At 36.6% G+C, this 15,580-nt stretch overlaps 1 protein-coding gene across 1 annotated transcript in view; it reads left to right on the top strand.

Annotated features, from left to right (window-relative positions):
• LOC124162007 overlaps nucleotides 1-15,580 on the top strand; it is a 53,446-nt gene extending 37,866 nt beyond the window's left edge. Inside the window, exons 23-30 of the mRNA XM_046538327.1 lie at nucleotides 499-769; nucleotides 7,024-7,219; nucleotides 7,302-7,509; nucleotides 8,850-9,023; nucleotides 10,842-10,970; nucleotides 12,012-12,244; nucleotides 12,328-12,584; nucleotides 15,210-15,580. Of these exons, the coding sequence (XP_046394283.1) occupies nucleotides 499-769; nucleotides 7,024-7,219; nucleotides 7,302-7,509; nucleotides 8,850-9,023; nucleotides 10,842-10,970; nucleotides 12,012-12,244; nucleotides 12,328-12,584; nucleotides 15,210-15,516 (1,775 nt within the window). The 3' untranslated portion in view covers nucleotides 15,517-15,580. The remainder of the gene's footprint in view (nucleotides 1-498; nucleotides 770-7,023; nucleotides 7,220-7,301; nucleotides 7,510-8,849; nucleotides 9,024-10,841; nucleotides 10,971-12,011; nucleotides 12,245-12,327; nucleotides 12,585-15,209) is intronic.

Below are 15,580 nucleotides of genomic sequence, written 5' to 3'. Positions count from 1 at the left end.
AGCAGTTGTGAAAATTTTAGTTTTTGTCGAAGTAGTGGCAGGAGAGCTAATTAGTAATGGCTGCTGTAGCAAGATAAATAAAGGCCACTAAGTAATTTCAATCAGAAATTTGAGAATAACTTGAGACACGTTTGTCTGTGTTTAATGGTGGAAGACATGAGAAGGATGAATTTCAGTCTTGCTGCCAAAGTAGCGCTTTTTACGTTAATTTCCCTTTTGCAGTTGATGCTAGGGGCGTTTTTTTTTTGGCCCGAGTTCAGACTACTCCAATAGACTCCTCCTAGTTATAACCAGTCAATTAATTTTACAGGGTTTCATGGCTTAATTCAATATTTCAGAAGGCAGAAGGGAATATGACATCTTGTCCAATACAAATGGGGTGAGAACTCCTAAGTAACAGTGGTCTGGCAATACAGAAATTGTCTCAAATACATTGCAGTTTTAATGAAAACACAAGCTTACTAACAACTTTCATTGATTTTTAAAATTCTTCTTCAGGTGAACTTCAATTGAGTTCAATAAATGGCTTGGATCTGAAGCAAGATGTGATGCTTTGGGACCGAGAGGTGAATGTCATAAAAGGAAGATTTCAGGTGAAAAATGTACATGCCAATGAATTAAAACTTGGTGAAGGTGCTAAAGTTCAAGGAATCAACATTCCGCTATGGAGTGAGCTGGCAGCCATGGTAAATGGGGATGAGGAGAATTCTATTCAGATCATTAAAGGCTCCAAAATTTTGGTAAATGCAGAATTCATGAGTAATCTAAGGTAAGGAGCAGGGTCAGATAATTTCTTATGGTATTTTTTACTGACATTTTGAAATACCACAGACTATGTGGAATGTAATGGTGATCTGTAATTTATTGGCTTATATTACACTATTAAATCTGATGATAAATGCTAAGTTTATAAAAAGGGATGGACGCATCCAGATTTTTTTTCGGATCTGGATTTGATCGGATCCTTGATTTTCGGAGCCGGATCTTTCGGATTGTATATTTTCGGATCCAAATGAATTTTCAAATTCCTGCTATTAAACGAAGTAATTATTCAAGTATATTCTGCGTACATACAATCAAAGGAATGATTGTTAGATTTTCATATACATTTTTATGTTTTTATAAATTAAAATTTTTTATAGGTTTTCAAGTTATTTTTTAAAAACATCTTAAATGCTCAGGACCTAAACTGTTACGCTTGGGTTTGTCGACGAAAATAGGAAAAATCCTTGGATAAACCACTGACCACTGGCGTAGCGAGAGAGGGAAGTCTGGGGGGTCTGGGCGCCCCAAAATATAAAAACACAATTACTTTCCTTCATAAAAGGAAACAAAATATTGAAAAATCATGAATTTACAATAATTTTGAAAGAAGTTTTTTTTTCGATTGTTAAGGGTGTTAAAATTAGTTTGAAACCCTCTACTTTGTACCAAGTTGTGTAAAAATTTTCCCCCCTGGTTTTGGGCCCCCCCTAACGAAATTCCTGGCTATCCCACTGCCATCGACTGAATTCAAATTTTCCTCGCGCACTTTTCCCCCGAATTTTGTCACTTTCTCATTGCATACCAACTTGTGTTTCACCCGAAAATGCTTCAGTATGGTGAGGTGAATTTAGCACTTCCTCGCGATAATTTCATGCCACAGTGCACGCACATGGCATACATTGGTTCTCTATATCTCAAAAGAAATGTTTCTACACAATGAAAGACATTTTTATTAGTATATCTTAAATTAAATTGCAACTGCTCAATCGACAACACAATTAACAGTATTTAAAATAGCATTAACGTCATGTGCGACGAGGTGCTCGACCTCTCAGCATGAGGAAGGGGTGGGCAGCAGAAGCATGTAGAGAAGAGGTGATGGGGAAGGAGCGCTGTTTGGACAATGTTGCATAGTGGTATAGTCTAATTGTAAATAGAAAACTAAGTGGCAATCAATTAGAGCTGAAAAATAAACAGAAATATCGTCAGGAATGCATCGCGTTTGGTCTAATTCTTTTTTAAATATCGTGCATGTCATCTAATTGTCGAAGCTATCGAGACATCTTCAGGCCCAGAAAGTCACTCACCTAGCAATTGTCGTCTAAAAACGGAGAATTGAAGCAGGTAGGCTAAAAAAGGTCAGTTACTGAGATGGATAGGGATGGAACACGCTTCAACTGTTCTTGTGTAATTGGATATTTTCCCTAGAAGACAATGATTTATGGTCTGTGTGATTTAGGAAACAAAAAAACAACAGAATCACGGGATGATGGATGGCCGAGGGTGGTTTTCTGAAATCTGGGATGTAGTTACTTTTGATGTGGTTATTATCCTACGATTCTGAGGTTCCCCTGATGATTGTTCAATCTCTTGGGAAGAGGCACACTATGTGCCAGTCGTATTTTGCCTTTTTTATTTTCCACTGCTGAAATTCTCCTACGTAACCGATACGAGAGCTTTCAAACAAAATGGTTCATGAGTAGGACAAGAATTGCATGTGACGGTGCTTTCGAAGAGATAATGGGAACTCTTTCCACCCTTATGGGGCATTGCATTCACTGAAGCTGTTATTTAAAATTTCGGATTCAGATCCAATGTCTTTAGCGACTTTGGATCCAATGTATCCGATGAAGGGCAATATTCGCGGATATTTGGAGGTGTCAGATCCGACCATCCCTATAATATTTATAAATTTATCATGCGAATTGAATAGAAACAGAATTGATATAACTTAATGCCACCAAGTACATGCTATTTCATCATTAGAAAATGTATCTTTCAATTATCATATGTGTATAGGTAAAAATTTCATTCCTATTCTTCAACCTATTGACAAGAGCAACTTTCAGGAATTAGTGTGCATCTATTAACACGTTCAGGGCGGCATGACCCACCGGTGGGTCATGGCTGGTCTATCCCCGTGGGCGGCATGACCCACCGGTGGGTCATGCGTTTCTAAGCTCTATGGGCGGCATGACCCACCGGTGGTCACGTTTCCCATGCGAATTAAAGGAGCTTCTGGCCACGTACGCCCATGAGGACGGACTTATTACGTTCTTCATCGCCCATGAAGGTGTTTTTAGTAAACTTTTTACTGATGCCAAACCGAACTTTTTCCCTAGAGAAAGGTAGCAAGTAAAATGACGGGCAATGATGTAAAGATTCAGTATTTGATGTTGTATTTGCATTTGTGCGTGAAATATTTTCAATTTTAGTTTAACTAATCGGAAAGACATTCAAATGAACTCGATCATCGGTAATCAACTTCCATAATTTTATGAAATACGTAATTTTTGCATTGCGGGTTGCCTATCCGTAGATTATAGGAGTTTTAAAAAATTCTAGCTGTGTTACGTACGAAGTTCTCATTCATATCAATTCCACAGGCAGTATTATGAAGCTTATTCAATAATAAAAGAAAATAAAGAATATTGCAGTCATATTGAAGGTAGACGAGAGCTACATATAGTTGATTCGTTATCGAGCCATTTTTTTCTATGACACGGCATTATTTTCTAGACGTAAATTTTATGTTTTGCATCGTCTATCAAAAGTATATCGAAATATAAATCAAGTTGGTTTGGCTTTATTCACATTTTACGACGAAGATAGGTAAACTAAAATATTCCTACTATTTACGTGGCATTATGCATCGCTAGAAATGCTTTTTCGTTTTCAATAAGAGTGTAAGATGGCCCTACAAGAAGGACGCTTACCTTCCTTGATTGCACGTTGAAATACTACTACACTCACCGTTTCAATTACATAGCTTTCACGTATCGAAGATGTTCCACTTCCGTAGATATTTAGAGGGTAGCACACACCGGAAAAATTATTTAGATCGAAAACTAAAATGGAGAAAACATTTCAAAACTATAATAAATGTCATTTTCAGTTTGGATATCCTAATTGGGTCAATGGAAACAATTTTCTAAATGGGGAATACAAATGAGCACAGCGAAAACTTGCCGAATCTCAAATATAATTTCAAACTATTTTCAATATAATCACTTATTTACATTATTTTCAATATATTCAATTATTTTCTTTGACAATGTCAATGGTGAATTTTGTTGAAACAATCCAAGCACATTGTAGGGTGTCCATCACATTCCTCACAAAATGTGTTCACTTTTCTTGCCCTCTTGCTTGCCTCTTTCGTTCCCTTTTCTTTACGTATTCTCTCGTACCAATTGAGGCATCTCTTCCTACCTATCCTCGCAGTACCTTCATATTTACTTAGGTTGTGCAAGGACTTGCACTTCTTCGAAGCTGGAACACCTCCCCCAGCCACATCGCTAAAGACGACATCTTCTTTCAATAATCCATCAATAACTTTCTCTCGAAAATTCAGCATTTCCATTTTTTTATTTTGGCCATAATTATTATATAAAACCTATGAATTCACCATCCATGTCCCAAGAAGCAGTTCTAATGCCAGTTTCTTATACCACTTGAGAGATCGTCTGATGCAACTATAATAAGCAGACATTTGGTCGGAAATGTCTACACCCTTTTTCGCGCTATTGTAGACTATGATGGCTTTTGGTTTCATTATTTCCCCTCGCTTAGATTTCGACGTGGTTGGTTGCAAAATCTCACCAAGGTCGGGATTAGGGGATATCATCATAAGTGGTCTTTTGTCCTACCATTTCATCATTCTAACACCTTTTCCATTTTGCCTTGCAATAATTTCCCCCCTTTTCAACTTTTTTGACGAACCTCTGGTGGATTACCTTTCCGATTCGCCCGCATTGTGCCACAAACATAGGTCTCCCTACCCAAAAGGTCTTCAGCTAGGCCCATACATGACTAAAAATTATCAATGCACAATGTCCGCTCAGCATCAAAAAGTCCCTCCATCAGTTGCAGTACAACTTTGTGTCCATTTCCAACCTTCTCCTTCGTGTTTGGCACTTCACTTTTCCTAGAGTACACTTGCAAACTATGCGTGAATGAGTCAGGGCTACACAGTTTGTAGCATTTTATTCCATATTTATGAGACTTTCCAGGCAGGTACTGCCTAAAATGTAATCCACCTCTCCAAGGTACCATCTGTACGATTGGTGCAGTCTCCCCATTCATCGGAGCTTGATAACGCGGCATGCTCTTCCTCTTCAGGTGAATCTTCTCCAATTTCGTCCTTTGAATATGAAGATTCACTGTCTCCTACGAAATCGGATGGAATATATGAATCGTCGGAGTCAGAACTAAATTGAGATGCATCTGAGTAAGCCATCTCCTCTAATTTTTCTTTGCCACTTATAACACAAAAATCACTGCTCCACAAAAAGACAAGGAAAATGGACTCGTATATCCAGTGGCACTCGTTTATTAGCCAAGACTGAAAGTTCTTCTCTCACTGCAAGGAAAATTTTGTTACCATTGTACATGTAAGGCCTTCCGCTCGGCTCGACTAATTTGAAACTCGACGTGTGGATTGCGTTGTTGCGACAAGGCCACTATGTGAGAAGCGATGCCGCACAAGATTATTCAATAACGAAACTGTCGGATTAGCCTCCTAAGGGTTACTTGCAACACCCATTTGTGGGTAAGCTTACGATAATAACTGCACCCACGAGTGGGTCTGCCTGCAATAAAATTGTAAGCAAAGCTTCACCTATGCCAATAATAATTTGGTTTCTTATCCGCAGACTATGGAAATAATAGATTCAAAGGTTACGCCCCAACCACCACCCCTCTCCTAGGAGGCGTGAGGTTGGGTGCGGAATATCGTCAGCCCTAGCCTTTTCTAAGCGCCGGACAAGTGCGGTTAGGCCCGTCTTGAGTCTACGAAATCCCATGGAACGTCCACCCCGAAAGGCGAAAGGGAAAGCCTTTGTTTCGTATCGGGTGCTACGGACTGAGCGGTCGGTCGCCAGCGTCACAAAGGTAGAGGTTTTCCCGGTTCTTTTGGGGATAATCATTTTCGCGACTTTCTGAAAGCATAGAACCTCTAACAATGACAGCAGGAACGAGATGTATGATTTCCTCCCGCTGCATTTTGTTCCCAAAGCAATAAAACCGAAGCAAGGCATCACAGTGAAATAGAAAGAGGGTAATGAAGGCTTAGAAGATAAATTCGAAACAGTTGCAAAAAAACTATGAAATACCGAATTTTTTCCGATACTTATAACTGAATTATTCCTTTCTGGGCTTATAAGAAGGGTAAATAAATTATTTCATCGTTTTCATACCTAAAAGCACGTCTTATTTGTTCATTTTGAAGGTATTTACGTGACAGTAAATAAATATCGAAGAAAATAAAACGTGTAATACGTTGTTGCATATGCAAAAGGGGATTAATTAATAGCTAAATATTGCATTCTGGGCTTATAATAATAGTAAGTGTATAAATTATTTCATTGTTTCCATTTTGTACGTTTTGAAGGTATTTTAGGCGACAATAAATAAATACAGAAGAAAATAAAACGTGTAATGCGTGGTTGCATACGCAAAAGGGGATTAATTAATTACTAAATATCGGTGCATAGGTTTTCCAAAATTTATTGCAATTCATCATTTTCAACTATACCAAAGAAGTGTGCATTAATTTTAACATGATTGGATCGATTTAATTTTTACGAAAATTGACGCCCACGGGGAATAAACGGCAAATTTCACGATAGCCGCGAACGTGTTAAGTAGAAATATTTAAAATATTTCTACGCTACAAAATTTTAATGCATTGGTATGATGATTGTTTCTACCAGTTCCACTAACCCTACAAAATTCAAAATTAATGTTCAGTGCCAAGTTAACCATGGGGATGTCATTTGTGAAAGCTCTTCAGACAGTCAAGACTGAAAGTAACTCCATAATTTCTCTGCCCTGAGTCTAAGATACTTTCTTTTGTATGTACATATATTTGTATGCTGAATCAGTCTTTTGCTGCAGAATGAGCTCTGACTTCAGCTAAAAGCAACTGACTTGTCTGCGAAAACCCTTGATGGGTATGATACCATTCATAGATAGTGAAGTGGCTGAAAGGAATTTATATTTTCTCTTCATATTTCTAATATTCATTTTTAATTTCAGGGTTGATGGGATGATTAATCAGTTAAAGTTTGATGCTGAGCATATTATGTTGCTTGATGAAGAACAAACTGTTACAGGCAAGAAGACATTTGCCAAAAAGCAACCTCCTCACGAAGGGCCTTCTTTCAGTGCCCACAATATATATATTGAGGGCAAAATTAATGGCATTGATATGAAAGAATTTTTGAGTGGTCTAGTGAGTCATATTGCCAATAATTTTATTATTGCAAAATTAAGGGGTGGTAGCTTGAGGTAATGATGAATCTTTATCATTACAGGTGCACAGGAATGAAGATATAGTATTTGCTGTGCCCAAAACTTTCACTAATTCAATTGTAGCTGATAATGTTGCCATCAAAGGATTATATCATGGAGTTAATATATCTGAAATTAGTCCAGAACTTTTTAATGACACATATTTAAGAGTGATACCAAATTTTGATGTGTTATTGTCTTCATCAAAAATGCTTAAGGAAAGTTTAGAAAGTGAGTAATCTCCAATGTATTTGGTTTCAACTCCTTTTTTTTTACCCTATGCAGATTTTGGTCATATAGGTACATATGTAGCTATATTCACAGGAGGCATAGGATTTTGTTAAATGCAGAATGAAACACGGGAATTAATTTTTAAATTGATTAAAAATAAGTCACATACGGGTGTATGCTGCGTGTCGTGATGGAGATAGCCCCGACGTTTCGCGACCGACTGCTGGTCACTTTTTTGTGTGGAAAAAAGTGACCAGCAGTCGGTTGCGAAACGTCGAGGCTATCTCCATCACGACACGCGGCATACACCCGTATGTGACTTATTTTTAATCATCATGAGCCGCAAAAGCTTCAATCGTTAAATTTTTAAATTGTTACTTGATTTCATGGGAGTAATTTCTAAGTGTTTACATGTATTACTTTTTACCTGTTAATTTTCCCTTCGCAAATCGCATTAAATTTTAATTTGTTCCAAAATCGGATGCAAAATGATAATACTCTTAGAAAAATGTTCTAAGATATATTACGCAGCTGTCACTGTGAATTGCATTTTGAAATTAAGAGACTTCGAAATGTAATTTCTATGCTCCCACCTCTTTCGTCTTTCGATAAACTGGCCATCCCAATATCCTCTAATTAAAAAGATTTCTTTTTCAATTTAAAGATTTCCTTATTCCTGTCATAAAAATAATAAGAGCCTTGATTATTTATCATTCTGTGGATTATCTCTATCACCGTCAAAGCTTGTCTCATATAACTCTTCTGTACCTCTCTTACCTTCCCTGGTTAGTTGTTCTGACTACTTCGATAATTTAAATGGGAAGAGTTTATTTAGAAAAGGAAAATATTGCATTTAAGAACAATTGAAAAGTCATTTTTGACAAAACCGGTTCATACTTTCTAGTTAAATAAAGGTTTTATCATCATCCTTGGCAATATTCTGCCCCAAGGGTAGCACTGAATGCACTCCCCAGTCAATTTTCTCTGCCGGCACTAATGATTACAATACCTTATTGTGTGTGTATTCAAATTTGCTTTGGATTTGATTATGATTGCAAATTGGTACCCCATGCATCCTTATGTCCAGTATTTACATGAGCTAATATGTGTGGATTATATTAGGGCATATTCAATAATTATTCCATTCAATATAAGGTCATTCCAGGTAAGCCTCCTTGGCCAAAATGGTTGAATGAAAAATTGATTGGATTGGAATGGCCGTTTGTAATACTGACATTATGCACTGATAACCAAAATGAAGCTATTAAAAAAAAAATTCTTATCAGCTGGAAGGTCATGAATACTCCTCATGTAATAAAACTTTTTGTGTCTGCTTTCAGGGAGGGCTATCTATGTTAGCCATTACGAAATGGTGCAGGATATGGAAAAGGGAATGATTCTGCCTCTGTCATATGATATCAACGAACCCATCATAGCCATCTTGAACAAAGAGAATGACTCCAATACCATAGATATGTACAAGTGGTACTCAAAAGCTCAACTACTTGTTAAAGGTAATTATAATACCGGTATTTTGTAATACATATTTACAATGAAGGCCACCATTGTAATTCTGAATAATAATAGGAGAGATAACATTCTTGAAAATGCTAAAGCATTCCTTCTCAAAGGAAATTGTTTTCAAGGGAGTTTGTTCTATTCTATCAAGGGAATACCTCAAAATGCTTGCTTCACAGAAACCTTCAGCTGCAATAACTAGACGATAACAAAGTGTCAAAATGTAAAAATATTCTGATTTAGCCTGTCCTTTCTTAATTGACAAGAAGAGGCAGAGCAAGTAGATCTGTGTAATCCCAATCAGAACCATTGCTCCATGGGTCTTGAGGAGAATAATGACCACTTAGTGGATTAGCGCTGACTTCTATGGATATATTAGTTTAACACAGAGACTGTGAGTTCTGCAGGCAAATTATTGGGAGAGTTTTTAATGGGCTCATTCACCAATATTTTGTAAATGTCGGTTGCTTCATATTTGGTTTAAAAATAAAAAGACCAGTATTTTTCCATTTTTCAATGTTGCCCACTTCTCAAGCTATTTGCAGCCAAAATTTGAGGACCTTAACCCTTTTTTGGAGAAGTTGACGAAATCACTGACTCCAGCCAAGATTAGAGAGCACTCAATCACTCTAATTAAGCTTCACCATATAAACAAACTCTTATAAATTAGAGATACCTTCATTCAGTGCATGGAATGGACTCTGAAAAAGTTAACAAGCTGACACTTACTCGTGAAAAGTGGATGGCAACTTTTGCATTTTACTTTAAAATGAGTTAGGCTGAATGAGAAAGATTATTTTTAGGCATAATGTCCACCTACCAAATTCTAATTCTAAATGAATTTTGATTTTGAGGTAACAGCCTCATTCTTATGATTGCAAATGCATTATCAGTTTATCTTGTGCATGCCATTCTAGATGTCAAAAATAGAGTTAATAATAATGATCGGTTGGCGTCCAACACTGTTATAGATTGGTAACTGTAAGGTTGGTACCCCTGACCGGATGGCGGTCAGAGTGTGGTGTGAAAAACAGTGTAATGATCTTGTTAGTTCCTTAGTTAATAAATGGAGTTTAATACAGTAGTAAATTATTTATTACTTGTGTGTATACTTACAAAGTATTAAGTATTACAAGAAGATAAAACAAACACCAAGTATGCATAGGTAACTGTCAGTGGTGGATCTAGAAAGGCAGAGAGGGGTTAGCAGAGGCTATAGTTCCGGGTATCCAGTTTACACTAGATAAAATGGTCATTTTTTTAGTTGTCAAATATATACAGGAGAGGAGAGTCCCAAGACTAAGTGTTGTTACGAGCCTTGAAATTCTCAAAAATTTTCGTAACCATGCTGACCCCCAATACTGTTGGGAGGTTACCCCCCATTGTCCGTATCCTGTATCTGTCACTGGTTATCATGATTCCTTGACTGAATAATAAGAAGAATACATTGTAGGTAATGATAATACGTAGACCCTTACAGAGTGAGCAAGGGAAATTGAAGGTTAGAAATGAGGATTGTGGTCTTGTCCTCCTTTGGAAATACATTTTCTCTAATCTCGAAAGCAAGGGTTATTCAAGGAGGAGGGTGAAGTGGTCAAGACTCACTTGCACATTCCAGGAGCTGAAGTGGTAAAAAGTAAATGTTATCTTTGAAAAGTAAGGATGCCTTTTCAAATTTACTGGATGGTTTCTCTAAGCAGGGGTTCACGTATTGTATAAGATTGAAAACACAATTTTCACTTGATTGGGTTTTGTGTGCATGCATTAAATTAATTTTAAGTGACATCAGATAATCATTGCGCTCCTATTTACAGGTGAAACAGAAGTTCTCTCTGACAACTTTACATATGCAGCATCACTGCAATGCTTATCAACCTATTATGTTTATATTGAATTTTACAATGAAAGTAAATGGAACATCCAGAAAGAAGATAAAAATCAAGGTTAGTATTGAAATAAATCTGGATTTTGTGCATGAAAATAATTTTAAAGAATTGTATATAGCTAGAAAATCAACATTGTTTAATGGTAGTTACTTAAACTAGGATATCATTCTTAATAGTATCCTGTTGTAGCTGCAGTTAAATTGGCTGTGCATAGTTGGGCTATTCACTCAAGATTGTCATCAATGCAAACAGTCCATTCAAAATTGTGTTACTCAAGAAAGAATGTGATGTGAGGTTTTGCTATAGTTGCTAAAACCCACATTTGCCTTTATATTTGAGAAAATGAATTGTATATGTATTTGGTGCATAATGTTGTGCATTTATTTTTGACCAACCAAGTTATTTCATTATAATTAATATAAATGGAAATTGAAAATTCCCCAAAATATTTTCCCTTGTGACGACTGCCACCTATAGGAGACAACTAGCCCAAGGCACCTGTGACTTTCTCTAAAATATTACAAGTTGTGAACCGAGGTCAGTGGGGTACTATGTCCTTAAATGCCCATTGAAATATTTAGATGCATCCTGCATGACTTCTCATGTTGCCCATTAACATTTACCATTAGGCTGGCTTTTATTTTTCAGGATTGGGAAAACTTATTTTACATTAGTCTCAAAATGATGGAAATGAAGTTTATATGTATTCAGGTTCTAATTTTTTTACTTTATAATGATGGGAACTCATGCCTCAAGGGCCCTAAATTCTCAAAATAGTCTTTTTTGGCGTTGAAAAACATAGCTGAGCGATTTTAAAAAAAGATTATAAAACCTCTTAATCAATTCCATTGTTTTCCTATTGGGGGTTACAAGCCTTATAAGGTATCATTGGTCATCAATTATGATAAATAGATTTTCCCAGTGTCATGAACTGCCTACAAAATTTCATCTTAATCAGATCAAAAAAGTAGATTTGCATGGAGGAGAAGCAGATAAAAATTAAATTACATATACATAGAAAATTTTGATCACCTGAGTTTAAGCAGACATATGTAGATGTGTTAAGCAATTCTCTTAATATGCCTTGCATTTCCACAGGTGGTGTAGGGGGCTATTTCCTGGAGCACTCAACCAAGAATGGATTCATCAAATCAAACTACATTGAAACTGCAGGAACATCATCTGTTGTACCTTTAATGGTACCTTTTCAAAATAGTTGTTGTTTCTTCTTGGCACAGTGGTTTGGTGTTTACTCTCCTGTGCTATGCAGAAGGGGTTCACTTGATCAAATGGTTGTCTTTCAGAAGATTCCAGCTAATAGAATTACTCAGGTATGAGAATAAGACATGCTATATTTATCACATTTATTCATCTTTTTGACATGGATATGAACATTGTCTTATATTTGCTTTAGGCTTCATCTGGTTTTGTTGAAAAATTACCATATTTAGCTTATATTATGGATGCAGAAGACATTCCTGAGAAGGGAGCATCGAAGTTACATGTTTGGATTTATGCTAGTCAAACAAAGCAGTTTGAGCTATTGCAGGAGATAATGATTGAGGGTGCTATAAGTGTGGCTTCAATAGAACATCATGAAGTTTCTTATCTTGCCGTTTCTGCAGCAGGGATGCCCAATGCTGTATCACCAGGAATGATTAAAATCTACAGGTATGTATTTTTGGTTTGTCTCACCCCACTTCGTCTTTGGAGGGCTCATTCATAGTGGTCTCACCCTTCATGAGACATGATGCTTGGAAATTTTCTTGGTAATAATGCCTTAGCTGACAGGGCTTGGGTGACATTTCGGAAAAACAGATGCTTTCAACTGATCTCTCGAATAACATTATATGTAGCATTTTCAATTTCCACATTGCACAAGCTTGTGTGTAATTTGAGTCCACCAATGACTTGGCTATGAACATGATGTGTTTTGGATTAAGTGAGGAAAGTTGTCATATATCTAAAACACTGCCATTGAAGTGAATAATTGTAATTTTAACAGGCTGAAAACATTGTGAATGGAAATGACTTTTGTCATAAAACAGCCACAGACTAGTTTTGAGATTAAATATTATCACGTTTTAAACAAAATCACTTGATGGAAAAGTTACTCAATCATACAGTTAACAGAGACTTGGGTAATTATTTTCGGCTAATTGTCTAGTTTATTATTCTTGAGAAAATGTTGGTTAGTTAAGTACAGGGTTATCAGAGAAGAATGGTGCAGTTTTAAGCATGGATTGAGTGAAAATAGAATCACCTCGCTTGTTTTTTTATTTTTGGAATGTCATCTCAAACACTTTTTTGCATAAATAAATTTAAGTATGTGTACCCAAAGTTGCTCGACAAATATCCAAATGATGCTTCAATCCAAACAATCGATAATATTTCCTCGTTAATGGTTCACATTGCTTCATTAATCTTGTTCATTAAGTGATTTAGGTTGTGAAAGGTAGAAAACAAATCTTTCTGATCAAACATTGGGGAGCAAAGGCAGGATGTGTGAATAGAGTTCTACTAGAGATAAGGAAGGGGGTAAGGGACTCTGAAAGAATAAACTTCCCATTATTCTAAGGAAAATTGTAACTTTCACTATAGTGAGTGCCAAGGAGCTCTTTCCCTTCCAACTCCCAAAATTAAAAGATGTAAGTTAGTTCTGCAACTTTGTAGACTGAACACTGACCTGAGGGCACATTGATAGTTGCCCCTAAGAAGTGATGTCTAAGCTGTAGTGATTGTTGCTTAAATTAAATTAAATTTACATCCTGTGACAAAAGTGAAGAAATAGTGCTACAATCTTTGACTTTTTCGTATTTAAAATTGTTATCGAAAGTTTAATGCCTGATTTCTCTCAATGACTGGAAACCCATGCATCATATGGATTGGCCTAACTGCAGTGAGGTGGTCATGAACTTAGCACACTGCTAGGTTTCTGTAAACAAAAACTCACGCCAAAGATCACTGGCAAATTCAATAATATGTATATCTGAAATTTAGAATGAAATTGTAGAGCATTTCAGTATAACGATTCTTGCAATTCAGTGCATGAAGTCCACCATGATGCAAAGTTTTTAAAAGCCATAATTTATGGCTTTTATAACACGCATAATATGGCCAATAAAGAATAATGACATGAAGAAAAAACAGAAAGACCAGCTGATTCATTATTTTGTCTGGGGTAGACCCTTCCCCAGCTCCTTATTGTTCTGGAAAGGATTGTATATTGCCCTGGGGGAATGTATATACACAGGCACAAGTGGAGTGGGCACAGTCATATTACACCCTGCTTGTCAAGCTTTCCCCTTAAGAAGTTCTGCCTTTTGCTGCACAAAGGTGGTTCTTTTTTTTACAGGGAGTGTACCTTGGGATCAGCGATTTACATAAATGAAGTACAGCTACTTCATATGATGGCTTCAGTCCAATTATTACTTAAAATGAATCAAGATTCCATAAAAAGAAAAATTATAACATGTGGTACCTCTTCACTGCCTTTGAAATTAATGTGATATCAAGCATTGATAGTGTATACCCACTCGGAATACCATTGTGTTCATCTGGCTAAGTCTTTCATGCTCTTGAAAGACCTAATTCTCAATTTCTTTTTGACCTACAAATCCTCTCCAGCTAAACACTTTTCCATGCAGAACCGGCTTTTTTTACTGCCTTCTCTAGGCTCACACAAGGGATCTTACACCTTATCAGGGTTCCCACTCAAACTGAATTATAAAATTCAAGTTTTTTTCCAGGTTTTCATGGTCTCAATTTTCTCAAATTCACTGTCTGTTGATAAGCCACGTAAGGCATAAAAATTGATCACGTAACAATTACCGGCCGCAAGTTAACTAAAAATTTAACAAACATGACAGATGCCATGAATGCAAATGCAGCAATGGAAGTGCTACTTATGACGTCACCTATCGTAAGCAAAATTCAGGGTCGGCCGAAGGTTTTGAGTGGGAAAACAGAGGGAGCAGGGTGGTAGGGAAGTGTCTGATTCTTTGCCAGAGTTAATGAACACTTAGGTTACTGGTCTTCCAATGACAGGCTTAAGGTCAGTGTCGTCACGGCACAAGGCCAACAATTGTGATTCGAATATATGCGTGAGTAACCTTGAAATGATTGACATTTCGATTTTTCTTATGATCTGTCAATCTTAGTTTTACAACCAAGTTTGAGAGATTTTAAAGGTTACATGACTTAAGTCATGGCTTATTCATGGTTGAGTGGGAGCCCTGCTTATTTATTTAGCAATGAATTAATCAATTTTGTATTCTCTTTTTCATCAAATTGCAGAGTTCATCCAGGATTGAGGAAATTTGTAAGCTGGGTGAATTTGGATGTGACATTACCTTTGGAAGTAAAATTTTCTTTGCTTCCTTCTGATGAATTGGTGCTGTATGTCTCTACAAAAAATCCATCTAAACCCTTTATAGTTTACATATACAAGGGAGTGGCTGGATTTGAGGAATTAACGTATGCTGCTCATGCACCAACACTTTCTCAGATAACTACTTTTAATGTAGGCACCTGGAATAGTTTTGTTGCACTTGATGGAGTTGGAGGTACTAAACTGCTTCAACCAGTTTTCAAAGGAGTCTAATATTGTTGATGTATTGAAATAATTTATATTTTTAAATATGATATTAAAGTTTTTGTACTTGTTA

This window comes from Ischnura elegans, chromosome 7, assembly GCF_921293095.1.
Source record: "Ischnura elegans chromosome 7, ioIscEleg1.1, whole genome shotgun sequence".
Classification (NCBI taxonomy): domain Eukaryota; kingdom Metazoa; phylum Arthropoda; class Insecta; order Odonata; family Coenagrionidae; genus Ischnura; species Ischnura elegans.
The sequence above is the reverse complement of the archived record's forward strand: the minus strand, read 5'-3'. Positions and strand labels throughout refer to the sequence as shown.